Source organism: Mytilus galloprovincialis, chromosome 10, assembly GCF_965363235.1.
Source record: "Mytilus galloprovincialis chromosome 10, xbMytGall1.hap1.1, whole genome shotgun sequence".
Lineage (NCBI taxonomy): Eukaryota > Metazoa > Mollusca > Bivalvia > Mytilida > Mytilidae > Mytilus > Mytilus galloprovincialis.
This window is the reverse complement of record NC_134847.1, coordinates 32,793,323-32,811,074: the sequence shown is the minus strand read 5'-3', so window position 1 is coordinate 32,811,074 and position 17,752 is coordinate 32,793,323. Positions and strand designations below refer to the sequence as shown.

Genomic DNA, 17,752 nt, shown 5'->3' with positions numbered 1-17,752 from the left:
AAGTCCAACTCTCACATAATTAATGACAATGAGCTCATTGCATACTTCATGAAGTATTTCTGGGTGCATAAGGGGGCATAAAAATAGCAATATATACAATACAGCTGAAAGATAAGATTATCAATGTTTTATCCATATCGGTCATCAGCTACAAGTTAAAAATATTAGTAATCATATCATAAATATTATCCTTAAAAATAAAATTACTTTATGCCTAACCCATAAGTATGTAATATATCAAAGAATTATCTAATTAATATAACTGAAACACAAAACAATATCAATAATATATCATAAGCAAAACATATCAATAAGCAATAATAACTGTTTTTGTATTAAAAACATATTCAATACATATATATAGGCGATATATTTGTTCTTGAGCACAATCGTCATATTCCATGTTAACATCATTTTTGGGGAAACACATGGTTGATAGTTTTTACGGATTAATGTTCATATATTTCTGGTTCAAGTTTTAACTTTAACATCTCATTGTCTCTTCATCTTCATCACTATTCATGCACGGTTATAAAAATGTCACTATATATATATTATATATCACAAATCTCTGCTAATTAGTTCCTATAATATTAAATAAATTTTCACTAGAAAAATATTATATGTGCATCATTGTTTGTCTTCATTAACTTTTAAAAGCACAATATGGTCACTTCTATGGGTCCACCATTTCATCATTTTGTGGGTCCACCATTTCATCATTGTGTGGGTCCACCATTTCATCATTGTGTGGGTCCACCATTTCATCATTGTGTGGGTCCACCATTTCATCATTGTGTGGGTCCACCATTTCATCATTTTGTGGGTCCACCATTCCATCATTGTGTGGGTCCACCATTGGAAGGTTACTTCATGAATGTAAGTGCAACCAATATCATAATCATACATGACACCAATTAACCCTTATCTCTTATTATAATTAATTCATTTGAATCAAGGGATTTTTTATTTATTTATCTCTTAAATATTCACTAGAATACCACAGTTTTAGGCCAGTAACTGAACTACCTATTTATAAATATTACAATAAATAACATACTACATGTAAGAATGTCTAATTCTCTTCCCTTTATATTTTTCCTTAATTTCCTATACTTTCTCTTCTTATTTCTAATTTATATATTTAGCAACTGTATGCCAGTTTATTTTGTACTTCCTTATTAAGTACTCCTTAATTATTTTATCTTTTTAGCTAAAAATCTTTTAAGTCATAATAAAAAAACACAGCTCAAAACAGTGATGCCTATACACAATGTATGTATAGGGAACACTTGATAGTTCTATTTGTATCATTGATAAAGTACATTTTGTATAATCTGAAGTAAATTTGGTTTAAAAGTACATCAGTAGATGTGCCGTCCACCTGCAATATTTAAGGATCTAATAGTAAGAACTACTAATGTAATCAATACATTTGTCCAGCAGGATTAAATTAACAGACACTATAACTAATCTGAATATTGTGTACTTTAACCAGAAATTCAGAACAAAAATAACATTTTTTCAATGATACAAAAGAATATTGTCACAATGCATTTATGTATGCTCATAACATGTATAATACTACTTGAATATCTAGTTATAACATCTCAACCACTCATTTTCATATTTATTTTGGAAAATTCTAAGAAGTCCTGGGGGACAAGTTTCAAACGGTACCCACTCTGGATCATAAATATGTTTTTCCTCATAGTGTATGAAACATTTTGGGACATTATTTTCTATTTTAAAATGTGTAATGTGAGAGCCTGTAACAAAACATGCTGGTCCCATATCTTTTGTTTGTGAATTGCCTGTAAGGGTCAGCATAATGTTATAAAACTGGTCACCATAAAAATAATCAAGCAAGTTTGTAAAAGCATGCTGATCTTCTCCATTTACTCTGTGTAAGGGTTGATAATGTGATATCCTATTATTTCTCAATATGGTTTTGACGAAAAATCTGTTATTTTCTAGTTTTACAGCTTGCACTGGAAATTTATCCCAATTTATTTTTGGTCTTTGTTTATATTTAACATCATTGTTTTGGTCTATTGCAGTTACATTTTGTGGTTCATTTGAAGGTTCAAAAAATTTATGTTTGTTTCCTAGTAATGGTCTTTTTCTCTTTTTACCAGTATGCGTTCTGTTTTCATGAAATTCTCTTCTCATATTCTCTGGGATTTTATCTTGGTGTACCCATTCAGTTTTTGACATGTTTTTAATTTTTATTTTGTAGCATAGTTTCTTGTTTACCCATGCCGATGATATAATCTTTTCAACATCATCAGGTGTAATTTGTATTTCTGTTGTAGCTTGTTGAGCAGTTTTATTTGTATTTTGTTTGTTTTCTATAGAATTGTGAGGAGGCACTGCTTTATTTTGCTTTGAAAGTTTTGATTGACAATGTTTGTTTTGATTATTCTTGGGTGCATTTTTGGGTTGAGAATTCAATATTGTGTCTTGTGTTAGATTTTCAGGGCCTTCATTCTGGACTTGTTGATTTTCACCTTCATCATCCTCATCTTCTTCAAATGGATCATCAGTGTCATCTAGGAGGTAGTCAGGGCGGTCTGTTTTACTGTTAAATACTTTCAGACGACTTGCATTAACTAATTTCTTTGAGATTTTGTTATCGCTGTCCTTTCTTAGTTTAAAAGTATTACAGTCGGGGGGTCCAAGGTTTGTTATTGTGAATGGGCCTGTCCACCTAACTTTTAATTTTGGACTTTGACCTTTTTTAACCTTTTTACAAAATAGCATTACTTTATCACCAGGTAAATATGTGGGTTTCACTGCTCTTTTGTCATGCTGTGTTTTGTATTTTGCTTGTGCTCTTTTTGTGTTTTCTGCAGCAACATCCCTTGTTAATAGGAGGTCCTTAATAAATTTATTGAGGTATTCTCTATGGTTTTTAGGCAATGTTGACTTTGGAATTAAGGCAACATCAATAGGTGCTCTCATTTCTTGTCCAAAGAGAAGGTGAAAAGGTGAGTATTGAGTAGACTGAGTAGCTGGTGTCATTCTATAAGCCATCATTATAGGTGCTATATAGTTTGGCCAATCTGTCTGTTTTTCCAGTTGAGCTCTCAAAGATTGGACAATGAATGAGTTCATCCGTTCACATGCTGCATTTGTTTGTGGATGATATGCACTTGTATAGTGGCGTTTGATTTGGAGAAGCTCACATAAAGCTGCAACAAGCTTTGAAAGAAAATTGGCACCTTGATCAGATACAATACAGCGTGGTGCACCAAAACGGGCAATTATCTCTCTAAACAGGATGTTGGCTACTTCTGTTGCTTCTTGTGTTCTCATGGGAAAAGCTTCACACCATTTGGATCCGCTATCAACCACCAACAATAAATAGCGATATTTTTCTGGAGTCTCTGGGAGTTCTAAAATATCCATGTGCCATCTTGAAAAAACTTCTTCTATTGGCATTGGTTTCAATGGCAATGGATGGCTGTGTGTATTTCTTTTAGATCTTTGGCAGATTTCACAGGTCTTAATGTATGTCTTGATATCTGTATACATGTTTGGCCAGTAATATCGTTGACGTACAGCTTCATATGTCCTTTCTTCTCCTTGGTGACATCCAACAATATTGTCATGGAAAGCTTCTAAAACCTCCTTCCGTAGGGTTCTTGGTATTGCTAGCTGCTTAACCATGTTTTGTCCTTTTGGTAGGCTTCTAGATCTTGCATTAAAAAAATGATAAAGTATACCATTATCAATTTCGTAATGGAAGGCTTTTGCATCCAGTTGTCTAGCTTTCTGTCTTTCCTCAGGTACTTGGCCATCTAATTTGTAATTAAAAATTTCAACAAAATCTGGGCAATGTCTTTGAAGGTGCCGAAATGTTTTACGCTTCTTAAACTGTTCTGGGTCAATGTTTTCTAATGTTTCATCATCCTCATTACCAGTATCTGTTATTGTAAGAATGTTGGGTTGCTGTTCGTCATCTCCTTTGTAATCAAATGTTATGATTTCGTACTTCTTATTGCTCATGGCTGCAACTGTTTGTTCAATTTCATTCTGCGGAAAATATTCTGGACCTATCTTTTCATACTCTCTTCTTGACAGGGCATCTGCATTATTTTTCTTCCCAGGTCTATGCATTATTTCGAAGTCATATCCTTGAAGTTCAAGTGCCCATCTACCTAGTCTCCCTTGTATATTTTTAATTGTATCTATCCAACGAACAGTTATATTATCTGTATAAACTGTAAATTTGTGTGAGGCCAAATATGGATTAAAATGTTTTATTCCCTCTTTAAGTGCTAACCCTTCTTTTTCGTTTATGTGCCATTTTTGTTCATTTTTATTCAGTGATCTACCACCATAGGCTACGACATGTTCAAGCTTTGTGTTTGGATTTAATTGTCCAAGGACATAGCCAATAGCATAATCAGAAGCGTCCACTGACAACACAAATGGTTTCTCAAAGTCTGGGAACACTAAGATTGGAGCTGAGACAAGGCTGTGCTTCAATGTTTCGAAAGCTGCTTGACAATCTTGTGTCCAGATGTATTTCTTATTTTTCTGAGTTAATTGTGTAAGTGGAGTTACAATTTTTGAGTAATTGTGCACAAATTTTCTGTAGTAATTGCATAATCCTAAGAAACTACGTAATTGTTTGATATTTTTAGGTATTGGGTATGTTTGCACAGCAGATGTTTTTTCAGGGTTTACTTTAATACCATTTTTGGACAAAATATGACCTAAATAATGTACTTCTTCTTTTGCAAAATGACATTTTGTTGGATTTAGTGTAAGATTTGCTTGTTTTAGTTTGTCAAAAACTAATTGTAAATGTTTTAAATGTTCTTCAAAATTTTTACTAAAAATCAAAATGTCGTCTATGTATACTAAAGCAACTTTCCAGTTCAATTCTTTTAAAACTTTTGTCATGAGCATTTGAAAAGCCATTGGTGCATTTGTTAACCCGAAACTCATTCTTTTGAATTGGTAAATACCTTGATGTGTTACAAATGCAGATTTGTGTTTTGTTTCTGGATCTAAGGGTGTCTGAAAAAATCCACTCATGAGATCCAGTACTGAATATATTACAGCTTTTGAATTAGCAACTGTGTCAAAAACATCATCTATCCTAGGAATACTAAATTTTGCCCTTAATGTGCATTTGTTAAGCCTACGATAGTCTACCGCGAACCTATACTCTTGTTTTGCATCCATATTACTTTTCTTTTTGCGAACTAATACAATTGGGGATGACCATGGAGAGTTTGATTCCTCTATAATGTCATTTTTTAACATTATATCAATATGTTTTTCTGTTTCTTGCCTCATTTGTGGTGTTTGCCTGTAGGGCATTGATTGTACAGGTGGTGCATTACCTGTATCAATTCTGTGGTAGTGGTAACTAGTTTTACCTAACTCTGTAATGTCTTTAGCAAAAACGTTTCTATTCCTTGATAGAAGCTCAGTTAACTGTTTCCTTTGATTTGCATTTAAGTTTTCATTTATTTTTATTCCCAACTCTTTTTCAACATTCTGATATTTATTAACTTTAATAGATTTTTCTTTTGAATTATTATCATTTAAGGCAAAAATACCATTTTTGTCTACTTCAAAAGCCTTGGCTACTTTCTTATTCCTATATAATGTTATGCTTAATCCAGTAGGATTTAGAATTCTGTACAAAGCCTTTCCATTTTGTACATTAACTACCACTTTTGAACCAACCAAATTTTTAATATCATTTGAAAAGTTTGGTTCAAGAATTACTGTACTGTTATTGCGATGCCTTACAGAAAGCCTAACAGGTATAATCATTTCACAGTGTGGGGGAATAACTTCTACTGCTATAGTTTTTACATGTGCATAATGTTCATCCATAGTCTCTATATTATTTAAAGGTACATTCAATAGATTTTCTTGAATTGCTAAGGTATTATTTTCAAAATTTATGTGAGCTTTATTAGCTTTAAGAAAGTCTATTCCTAAAATTATATTAAAGGTCAAATTCTCAAGCACTGTTAATTCTTGATATATAATTAAATCATCTATATTTAATTCAACATCTACTTTTCCTAAAATTGGATAGCTCATTCCACAAGCAGTAAAAATTCCAGATTGTGTACTTTTTTGTATTTTGATGTTTTTCAAACATTTTTGTAAACATTTTAATGATATACAAGAAATTGAAGCACCTGTATCAACTAACGAATCAACTATTTTATTACCTAATTGCAAATGTATAATATTTTTAGAAAGGGGGGCTATTAGAGCTAAGGAGGGGTCAGGATAAACTGAATTAGACATGTTGAGTCTTTTTTTTTTTTTTTTTTTAGAGGGAAAATCCTATTAATAGATCTTGACAACTTTAATTACAAAATAAAGTAAAATTTAAAGATTTGGTGTCATATAAGATCATAAATAAAAGGTTGACTCACCTCTGCACACTCAGGAAAATGCACTGTTTCCTATATGGAGATATGCTGACTCTTGTCTTCAGGTATTCAGGTTTGCATCCTACGTGTATCCCTCCTTAGTACCGGAAAGCTGGGTCACTCCGCCACGTATAACCAAGGCCAGTACATTGCACGTTCCTGACCTGGTTACTCATCTTGCTAGGTTGGGGGAACTAGCTGGTAGCTTTGATATGAATACATGTCAACGTAACACAGATTCAAAGTTCAATATATAATGTTTATTAATCAGCATTCAGTAAAGTTATCAATCACAATTATCACAATAAACACATAAGTTCATGAGACATAATAAAACAGTATGTCTAATATAAATCCAAGTCTATAACACACCAGTGTCCAATACGTGACTATAAGGCAAGTGTCCCTAACTACATGGTCAACTAATATATATTGTTTCATTATTCAATTTACATAACATTAATACTCAAATAGCTAATTTACATAATAATGCTTATTTATCTATATTCCCAAATATCAAGTCTTTGTGACATAACTTAAATCATCTTAAAAAGTAAGAAATCCTTTTTGTATATATAACACTTCTTTAATCCTTAATTCTCTATTGTCATTTAGGCCTCAGGGGATTACATAATAATTTGCTTTACACTTATCTAAAATTGTGAAGATTTATATTAACTATTTATCAAGTAAATTATTTCTTAAGCTAGTGCTAAATATCTTAACTATAATACTAAATTATAACAATGATTTGAATTCCACATTTTAACATTCTGACATCTAAAATATACTGGTTATACCACACACCAAATGTTGATACATATTATCTAGTCTGCATATAAATTGTTTATTTTAGACTTATTATAATTTGTTTTTGAAAGGATATGCCTATTTAACCCTTTCCTCCATGGAATTTATTTTCTTACATACTTGATTTGCATAGGATTTTTTTTAATATAAAAAAAATCATCGGGTTTAAAGTATTAATGCATTGTGAAAATGAATATTTCATCAATGAAATTCAAATCAGATATCCTCATGAATATCCTTTTCATATTGGATACAATGTTTTTAAGTCTGATGCAGACATTTTGTAGTCAAAGCGTTTCAAATGAGATACTACACAGGCGTCAAAAGGCGTCATTATGGAGTAAAGGGGGTGGCGTCAAAAAGCGTCATTATGGAGGAAAGGGTTAAATAAGAGTTCTGTTCTAGTATGGTAGACTGTTTTGTAAATCTAATGTCTTAAACACAATCTTCTTTGATGATAAAAACCACCATTAAATTAAAAAAAAAACTATAACATGTAAAAATAACAAACATTTTAACATTTTAAACCTTAAACCTTAAACCTTAAACTTCTTACATTTTGCATTATATACTTACATTTTATGACATGAGTTTAGATCCTGTTTCAGACCAGTTAAAATTATGCAAGACCTGTTTTTTCTAAGACCTCTATCAATGACCTGTTCTCAAACACATGGTATTGTAATAAAAGGAAGTTTAAAATATAAAATCATGGCAATAGTAAATAGATAACTCTAAACAAATTTTAACACTTATTTTGTTGTATTCTAAGTATTAATTCAAAATACCTTATTTGTTTGAAAAATTTCCTCAAAAAAAGTTGTAAACAAAATTAATTTCACTTCATTTCACTTGATTGTTAAACCATGCAGGATTTAAACAGAAAACAATCAGTTGATAATTAGGTATTTAAAATTTGACGCTTTTCGGTCAGGTTATATTAATGCCATATCAAATTTCCTACTTGCATATTAACAAATGATCAAACATAAAAGTGTGTTTTAAATAATTCAAAAGTGTAAAACTAGTGTTTTAGGTGGGGTATTTGTTGGGAAGCCTTAAATTCCTCAAATTTTTAAATTTTAAACTGGACATACTCAAATTCTTGCAAATCTTAATTTTAATAACAATAACATCTGATTTAGATAAGGTGGAACACATTCAAATAAAAATTATTGGAAATATATCTGTTTTTGTTGACAATTTTATTTTTGTTTTTAAACGAAGTCACATCATAATCTGTGAAAACAAAATTCTCATCATTTTCTGATTTTCTTTTATTATCCAGTTATCCCCCACAAATAATAAATTGAACTGGTTTGCCAAAAAAAAAATTGTCTCAGGAATGTGTGTCAGTTTAAATAGAAAGATCTACCTAAAAAATTTGTTTAGCACTGCCAAATTACCATTTGATGTGAACAAATTATATAGCTTAAATACCAAGAGTGGGGATTTGCTCATCAGCTCGATTAATGTTGTATGCACATGCCTGTATGAAAATGTGTAGTTGCTTTCGTCCATGTCATTTGGACTACAGTGGATAGTTGATAGTTGCCAATCAAGCAACATCTGGTTAGTTTTATATCCCATACCTTATAAGGCTTATTTATCTCTTGCTCTTTCTAAAAAATGAATTTCTTTGATAAAAAGAGTTTTTGTTTGAATGCATAGATCAAGTTAAGAAAAGTGGAGAATGCAGGTAGGAATTATATAGTGTATTTTTTTTTTATAGTTATAATGTCTGAGGTACCTGTAAACGCACAATTTGGCCACTGGTTCTATTTTTCATGTAGAAATTTTCCCGCCATGTGTCAAAAGAAAATAGGTAATTTACACAGAGATCGGAGGTAGGACGATAATTATCCGGAAAATGGTAAAGGATTTGTAAAAAAAAAGTTTTTATACCCTAGCACTTTATAGAAAAGAACAGCTATGTGCTAGTGGGTGCACGTACATGGTCAATCAAGAGCTTGTACCCCCATTACATCAAACAAAAAGACAGAAATAAATGTGAATAAAATGATTTAAACAGAAAATAATATACTTTATCACCGGATTTTTACACAAAACACAACGAAAAGAAACTTAAGACTAAGCATCTCGAACACCACCAAAAAAACGTCACACTTTTTTTATATACATCATTCAGTTAGTTTTCTCATATGAATATCACATTTTTTCATTTCTTGGCCTTTTATAGTTTATTACAGGATATTGGTTTTTCTATTTTAAGGTTGTGCTGTGACATATAGTTATTGTCTCATTGGCAATCATACCGAATCTTCCTTTTATATTAACTTCACTGCGTTCTGAACCGTTTTGGTCTTTAGTTGTGGTGGTGTGTGTGTGTGGGGGGGGGGGGGAACGCACACACAACCAGAAAAAAAATGAAGTAGCACGACGTGCACAACTTTATGACAAACTAAAAGAAGAGTTAGTTCAAGTTTCTAGGAAATATGTCAATTTGTTTTCAGAGGATCTAGTTGACAGAGACATAGAGATTTTTTGGGGGGCGAAAATTGTGACGATATCTTTACAAATTAGGTGATACAAAAACGTGTGCATTCATAAGTTAAAAATCGCACAACTTGGTTTGTAACTTGATAACATGACTGCAACACGACGGGTGCCACATGTGGAGCAGGATCTGCTCACCCTTCCGGAGAACATGATAGCATCCCCAGTTTTTTTGGTGGTGTTCGAGATGCTTAGTCTTTAGTTGCTTTTGTTGTGTTTTGTGTACAATTTTTTGTCTGTTTGTCTTTTTCTTTTTTTTTTTATCCATGGCGTTGTCAGTTTATTTTCGATCTATGAGTTTGAATGCCCCTCAGCTATCTTTTGTCCCTCCTTTAATAATAAACAATTCAATTTGTGCTACTACGTTTTTTTGATTGAGCTAAGCCATTCCAATTGATATTTTATAGTGTGTCTTTCTTATTTGTGATGTTATGTATACTATTGTTTCAGAAAGGGGAGAAGGTCTGGTACCTTTAAAACGTTTAATCTCGCTTCAATTGTTTGCACCTGTCCTAATTCAGGAATCTGATGTTCAGTGGTTGTTGTTTGTTTATGTGGTTCAAATGTGTATCTCGTTTCTCGTTTTTTATGTAGAATAGACTGCTGGTTTTCCCGTTTGAATGGTTTTACATTAATAATTGTCGGTGTCCTTTATAGCTTGCTGTTTGGTGTGATTTTAGGCTTCGTGTTGAAGACCGTACCTTGACCTATAATGGTTTACTTTTATAAATTGTTACTTTAATGGAGAGTTCAACTTGTCTCTTGGCACTCATACCACATCTTCCCATATCTATGTTTTCTAAAAATCAACCTATGTATCATTTTAGTAATAAGTGCTGAACCCATTCGTCTTATTCTTCCATCTACTTTTTTCTCTCTTTTATTTTTTATTTTATTTGATGGGCACTTGTGTTGTATAGTAGTCTTTGCCTGGAAAGGGTGAGCCGCTCCTTTTTGGTTATATGCTATAGTAACAGTTTAAGACACCACATTATGAAGTACGTTATTCGTAGTGATATGTTATGAGATACTTTTCATTTTTTTTACCAATCATCCCAGTGCACGAGAACGGATTGATATGTTATGAGATACTTTCATTTTTTTTACCAATCATCCCAGTGCACGAGAACATTTAAATATATCCAGATAGAAAAATGCAAACCAACCACAACATTAACAAACAACGAAAAAACTAACCAAAGCGTTTGCGCTTTCGTGATAGCAATGGATAAATACTCAAATGTTAAAGAGAGGCAGATGATACCAAAGGGACTTTCAAACTCATAAGTGAAAAATAACTGACAACGCCATAACTCAAACAGACAAATATAAAAAAAAACTACAGACTAAGGAAAACGAACCCAACCAAGAACTTGGGATGATCTCAGGTGCTCCGTAAAGGTAAGCAGATTATGCTAGATACGTGTGGCACCCGACGTGTTGCTCATGTTAGTACAAACACGGTAATAATTAGAATAAAGAAAGGAAATGCGGAACGCGTTGTATTTAACTCCAAAACATATAAATGAATTAAAATTAAAAATCACTCAAAGACTATTAATGGACAGAGGCTCTTGATTTTGGACAGGCGCAAAAATACGGTAGGGCTAAACATGTTTAGTGAGATCACAACCCTCCCCCATATACCTCTAGCCAATGTAGAAAAACAAAATATATTCAGAATATAAAAATAAAGAATGTAAGCAAAATGAAAATGAAATATAAATTAACAAAGGATTACTAGTACTGACATGCCAGCTCCAGACTGCAATTAAACTGATTAAAAGATTATGTCTTCATCTTATGATATTTATCAAGCGCAATCCCTCCCGTTAGAGGTTTAGTATCCTTAGTACTATCATAAAATGTGTATCCATATAACAAAAAAAATGAAAAGGAATAATTTTGCATTACCTTTTGAATACTATGACTTTTAGATATGTAGACATATTAAGACTCATTAGTAGATGTTGATAATATTGGCTTAAAATGCTTGAAATTCTATCAGATTACTTTTGGAGCAGTTATGAGTTTTGAAATTAGAAAGATCATATCATATGCAACAAGTGTACTAAGTTTCAAGTTGATTGGACTTCAGCTTCATCAAAAACTACTTTGACCAAAAACTTTAACCTGAAACTCCCACTTTCATTTTCTATGTTCAATGGACCGTGAAATTGGGGTCAAAAGTCTAATTTGGCTTTAAAATTAGAAAGATCATATCATAATGAACATGTGTACTAAGTTTCGAGTTGATTGGACTTTAGCTTCATCAAAAACTACCTTGACCAAAAACTTTAACCTAAAGCGGGACAAACGAACGAACGGACCCACAGACCAGAAAACATAATGCCCATCTACTATTGTAGGTGGGGGCATAAAAAATTTAATAAATAACACTCATAATGCTCAGATTGGTTGTCATCGTGCAACATAGTTAATAACACCATATAGAAAAAACATAGAACTCATTTTGTCATAAGACACTGTCAAACATCCATACATACTATCCACACTCATCTGTGTCCACACTTGTACTATCATAAAAAATAAGATAAGAACCTAACCCGCTTCATGCCAACAACTGGTTTTAGAATAAATGTTCGTCCTGAACATGCATGAAATGTTTGCCATTGGGAGCTAAGCAACCAACACTCAATCAATTGAATAAATCTGTGTATTTCCAATGCAAAAACCCTTTGAGTGAATCAATATTGAGACCATAGTCTAATTCGTGGGTCACATTCGTGGGTCACATTCGTGGGTCACATTCGTTGAAAACAGGACTGGATTGTATAATTACGATTTTTGTTTTCAACATACATGTATCAACTATCATCTTTAAAATAGATATTCCAAAATGGTGAAGCAACGAGTGATGGCGTCCGTTGATTTTTCATGAAGGGATAATATCAATTTCACCAATTGGAACTCTTTGTTTAATATCTTCCTTGTTCTCATCAACCCTCCACCAAGGAATACAAGCCCTTTGCTAACGAATCAACTGGGGGATATTATAAACCATGTATGCTGGCGCTGCTGGACTGTAGATATAGGCTAATGGAGATACCATTTGATTAATTTTTTTTTGGGGGGGAAGGGAGGAGGGGCTAGGGTGAAATATGAAGAAAAAAGGCAGGACAGGAGTTTGAGTAAAAAAAAAGCAGGATGACAATTTATCCAAAAATAGGCTGGACCAAGAAGAGTGAAAATATATATAAAGTCAGGATAAAGAATACAATTTAAAAAAAGTACAGGTCAAAGTTTTTCATCCTAGTCACTCCCCTAATAATCTTATGGTGGTTCCTTAATGGCAGATCTTCGATTTAATCTGTTAACTGCGTGTATCGCACATCTCCTTTTATCAATAAGAAATAAAACATGATGAGGGTATCCAAATAACGTAAAATTTATTATCAAAAATATGAATAATGTTGAATATAAAAGTCAGCTTTCTTCGTCATCCGCGTCGCTTCGTTGTCGATCTGAAAAGATAAAAAAAAATGGTTAAATGTAAAAATGTTAAAGCAACTAAACCATTAAAAAAACCAATTCAAAATGTCCAAAGTTAAATGTAATATCGATTTTTTCCTGAGCACAAGGTCTAGTGTTACGTGTCATGCAAGAGTCTTAGATAAATGTCTAGTACTAAGTGTTATGTTTAGTGTCGAGTGTTTAGTGTAAAGTGTAGTGTTAATTGTAATGTCGAGTGTTTAGTGTAAAGTGTTACAGTAGTGTAAATTGTAATAGGTATGTGTTTATTGTAAAGTGTTACAGTAATGTTAATTGTAATGTCGTGTGTTTAGTGTAAAGTGTTACAGTAGTGTTAATTGTAATGTCGAGTGTTTAGTGATAAGTGTTGCAGTAGTGTTAATTGTAATGTCGAGTGTTTATTGTAAGGTGTTACAGTAGTGTTAATTGTAATATCGAGTATTTAGTGTAAAGTATAATGTTAATTGTAATGTCCAGTGTTTAGTGTGAAGTCGAGTGTTCTAGATTTTTTTTCAAATTTCGTTAAATTTGCAATAGAACTTGTATTTTATTGGCCAACTTATCAATAAACTTACCACAGATTCTTGATTATCAAATGGATGTCCCAAAAGTTCCTCCCAAGGATTTTCCAGGGGTTCACTGAAGATTAATACATCCCATTGACGTACTACAATTGAAATAACAAAAATAATTATGTAGAATGTAAAATGTGCTTTTCCAAGTAACATGTTCAAATCAGATAAATATCAACTTACCGAGGCTGATATAAGGTTTAAAACCACTTATAAGAACTCAATCAGAAGGAACATAGAGTGAACTACTACGCATGTTAAAAACAAAATAGTTCCTACGCATTTATACGAAAAGCTGTTACTTTGTCAGAAAGAAAATACAGGAAAGTACTACTCGAATCAAACAAAATAATGCCTACAAATGATAATTTTTGCTTTGTTGATAAATTTTTGGTAATTTTGGTATCATATGAAGGCTTAGTAACTAGTGATCATTCCAGAACCCCTGTTGAAAATTTCTTAGATTAGATGTAGCTGTTTTTGTACTACAAAAATTCATGGAACCAGTCATACACATTTTTTTGAGGGGCCGTCTGAAGTCCCTTTTTTTCCCCTCTCGCTGTGTTGAAGACCCATTGATGGCTTTCGACTGTTTTCTGCTCTTTGGTCGAATTGTTCTCTTTGACACATTCCCCATTTCAATTCTCAATTTTATAAAAGGACTTTCACTTTATTTGAACTGAACAGAATGAACAAGCTCTTTTTACTCTGGAGACTAAGTAAGCGAAGCGTGGACACAGTATTCGTATATAATCAAGCGCATACGAAAAAGTTTAAAAAGCTCCACACGGCTTCGCCGGGAAATATAAAGTTAGGCAAATTGAATGGCACAGACAAATCCAAATGAGAAAAAAAACCTACACCAACAGGCTACAATCATATCATTGAAATAGTAACCAAATCTGGTTCTTCTAGTTACATCAGATGACAAAAAAAATAAAAAAAGGATATAAGGGGAGATGTATACCGTGAGAGCCGGAGAATAAAAAACAAAATACTTATAGATTATCGTTGACCATCTCAACGAGATTGATATTCGAGACAATAGAGTTGAGATGATCAATGATAATCTGTTTATCGCTATTTTACCTATGACGACGCGTTTTTCATGTCAATTTCGTTAGCAACGCCACGTGCTTGCTTAGTTTCTAGCGATAATTTTCCATCTCAAGCCAGTAGCATGATATGAAAATTATCACAAAAAAGATCAAAGGAAAAATGCACAAAATAGCGATAAATATGTTTACCTGTGTTTCTCCTTTTCCATACTATCTGAAGAACTACATAGGCGCCGGCGATAAACGTCAAAACTTTACAAATAGTTTTCCATGGAAAGTTTTCAAACAGCATAAATATTAGCGAATAATCCTGCAAAATAAAAGAAAGACCGTTTTGAAATTTGGTCCGTCGATTTGTTATTATCAAATTTCTTACTAAAATATAATGTATACAGTAGTATGTTGAATGTTCAGGCTTTAAAGAACATATTTTGTAGAGAATGGACACGTTTCTTCTTATAGCAAAATAAAAACTACAAAAAAAAACTCGAAAGTTGATATCAGACATCAATTCGAACTCGAGCTATATAACTCCAACTTTTTAAGAAAACTCATAATAGTCGATAGTATTGATTACGAACTTAAAATAAACTTGTTGTTACATTACAGCGGATTCCATTGAGTGTGTAGCGAAAGGTAATATCTTTTGTTAGCTTGCTTGTTAGCTGAACCGTGAAGTCATTATTACGTCAGGTATACTAACCGCCTTTCGAAGTAGCATAGTCCAACATACAAATTAATAGGTTTTCTGTCGGACTAGTCTATTCTTAAAGTAGGGTAGTTTACCTAACTTAACAATGACTTCACGGTTCAGCTAACAAGCAAGCTAACCAAAGATATTACCTTTTGCTACACACTCAATGGAATCTGCTGTAAATGCATAAGTGATTCTCCGATATAAGTAAAACTCTCCAGAATAGCATAACTATAATCAAAAGTTATTTTAAGGACCTATATCTGCGAAATTGTATCAATATACATGTACAAAGTAAGTTATACATTTAAAAATGTTTCAAGTCAGTAGTATTTTGCTGCGTTTGAGGTAAATTTTTGTTTTGGAAAGCATACACAATGTCAACCAGAAAGACGGAGTAAGAAAACTTACCTCAAAATCTAAAAACTCTAGATCAGATGGATCAAACAGAAATTCTTGTTCATTACTGAAAGAATAAAATAAGGCATATGTTTACTCTAAAAGAGTTTTGGAATTGTTTTTGATTGATTTGTCAAAATTATCTTACTAGTGTTCATTTGAGTGGCCCTTTATACAACCTCGTGCGCTTGAAGAGTGGACCTCCCTTTTTATGCCCCACCTACGATAGCAGAGGTGTATTATGTTTTCTGGTCTGTGCGTCCGTTCGTCCGTTCGTCCGTCCGTCTGTTCGTCCGTTCGTTCGTTCGTCAGTCCCGCTTCAGGTTAAAGTTTTTGGTCGAGGTAGTTTTTGATGAAGTTGAAGTCCATTCGACTTCAAACTTGGTACACATGTTCCCTATGATATGATCTTTCTAATTTTAATGCCAAATTAGAGATTTTACCCCCATTTCACGGTCCATTGAACATAGAAAATGATAGTGCGAGTGGGGCATTTGTGTACTGAGGACACATTCTTGTTAGAAATTATTTTTTTTAGTAAATATTCTTTATTAATTTTTACCTTATTTCATAAACCTAATGTGTTTTTGTGTATAATTAAGATAATAGAATAACGATAGATTAAATATGACGCCCCGGCTTTCGTATTTCATAAGAAAATTATTCAAACAATGTATCTAGCGCCTGTGAATACACTTTTTAGACCTGTGAGAAACCTAAGAAATAAACATATTTTTAAAAATTGGAATTCTTGTTATCCAATTCCTAATATATATTATTATTGTGTATCATAATATCGGACTGTTGGTGTTATAATGTGTATACTATACTAAACGAACGAAGTAACACACCATTTTAACTTCACTACTTACATTTTCGTTTACATGATACAAATTAGATGAATGGAGAGATCTACTAAGAAATAAACTTGACACCTAAATATCAAGATAAATATCAAGGGAATTTTTGTACTCCGCAATATCATATCGGTTAAAAGGTACGGTCACTAAAGACTAATTGTTTTGAGCTCTTAGGTCGAGTCTCATTTTCATTCTATATTCCAAAATTCTAAAATTACTACTTTTGTAAACTGAGAAGATGACAAATTAAGATACTTACAGTTCTACAATAGGGTTATTAACAGACCACGGTTGAAGTAGGACCATAGTAACAATGCTTGCTATCACAATAACAGCCATACTAGCGTATTGCTAGCGATTTTTCAGACAGTAACACAACTGCTTCTTCAACTTTTGTCAAATCTTGGGCGATAGTGGTAGCTAATGGTTTTACGTAACGTCACAATCCTCCCGTAAAGTCAACGGCATATGCGCAACGAAATCGATGCGTAGACTGGCGTCGTAGTCCATGTTCAAAGGTCTAAACAGCAATCAACTAAATTGATGAAACAACCTGAACTTTGCTCATTGTTGAAGACCGTACGGTGACCTAAAGTTGTTAATTTCTGTGTCATTTTGTCTCTTGCCAATAGTTGTCTCATTAATCATATCACATCTTTTTTTTTATAATGAGTTAATTTCACGGTTAACAAGTTGATACAGTCTTGGGTAAAGTTTGTTGCTCCTTGTCAAACCTTCATAGAATTTTATGAAAATTTAGCAGTAGCTTATTCATGATAATGTCTGACGCAAAGTTTTGAAAATCAATTTTCATTTTCAGTATTTTTTTGATAGATTGACTTATCACTTCTTTTTTTGTCTTACGTGCATGACAAGTCTTTAAACCTTCATGGATTGTCATGAAACTTGGACAGAAGCTAATCTCAAAGACCAA

General features: G+C 32.6%; 2 protein-coding genes across 2 annotated transcripts in view; both read right to left on the bottom strand.

Moving 5' to 3' along the window:
- The window catches only part of LOC143047407 (uncharacterized), a 35,872-nt gene extending 27,838 nt beyond the window's left edge, over positions 1-8,034 (bottom strand). Inside the window, exon 1 of the mRNA XM_076220436.1 lies at positions 8,015-8,034. The gene's annotated coding sequence lies outside the window, so the exon portion shown is untranslated. The remainder of the gene's footprint in view (positions 1-8,014) is intronic.
- Positions 8,035-13,128: 5,094 nt separating this feature from the next.
- LOC143049105 (uncharacterized) lies at positions 13,129-17,368 on the bottom strand. The gene is made up of 5 exons (XM_076222873.1): positions 17,078-17,368; positions 15,971-16,025; positions 15,055-15,175; positions 13,811-13,902; positions 13,129-13,228 (listed from the first exon to the last, which is right to left on the bottom strand). The coding sequence occupies exons 1-5, from the start codon at positions 17,155-17,157 to the stop codon at positions 13,160-13,162; spliced, it is 417 nt and encodes a 138-aa protein (XP_076078988.1). The 5' UTR covers positions 17,158-17,368; the 3' UTR covers positions 13,129-13,159.
- Positions 17,369-17,752: the final 384 nt, after the last annotated feature.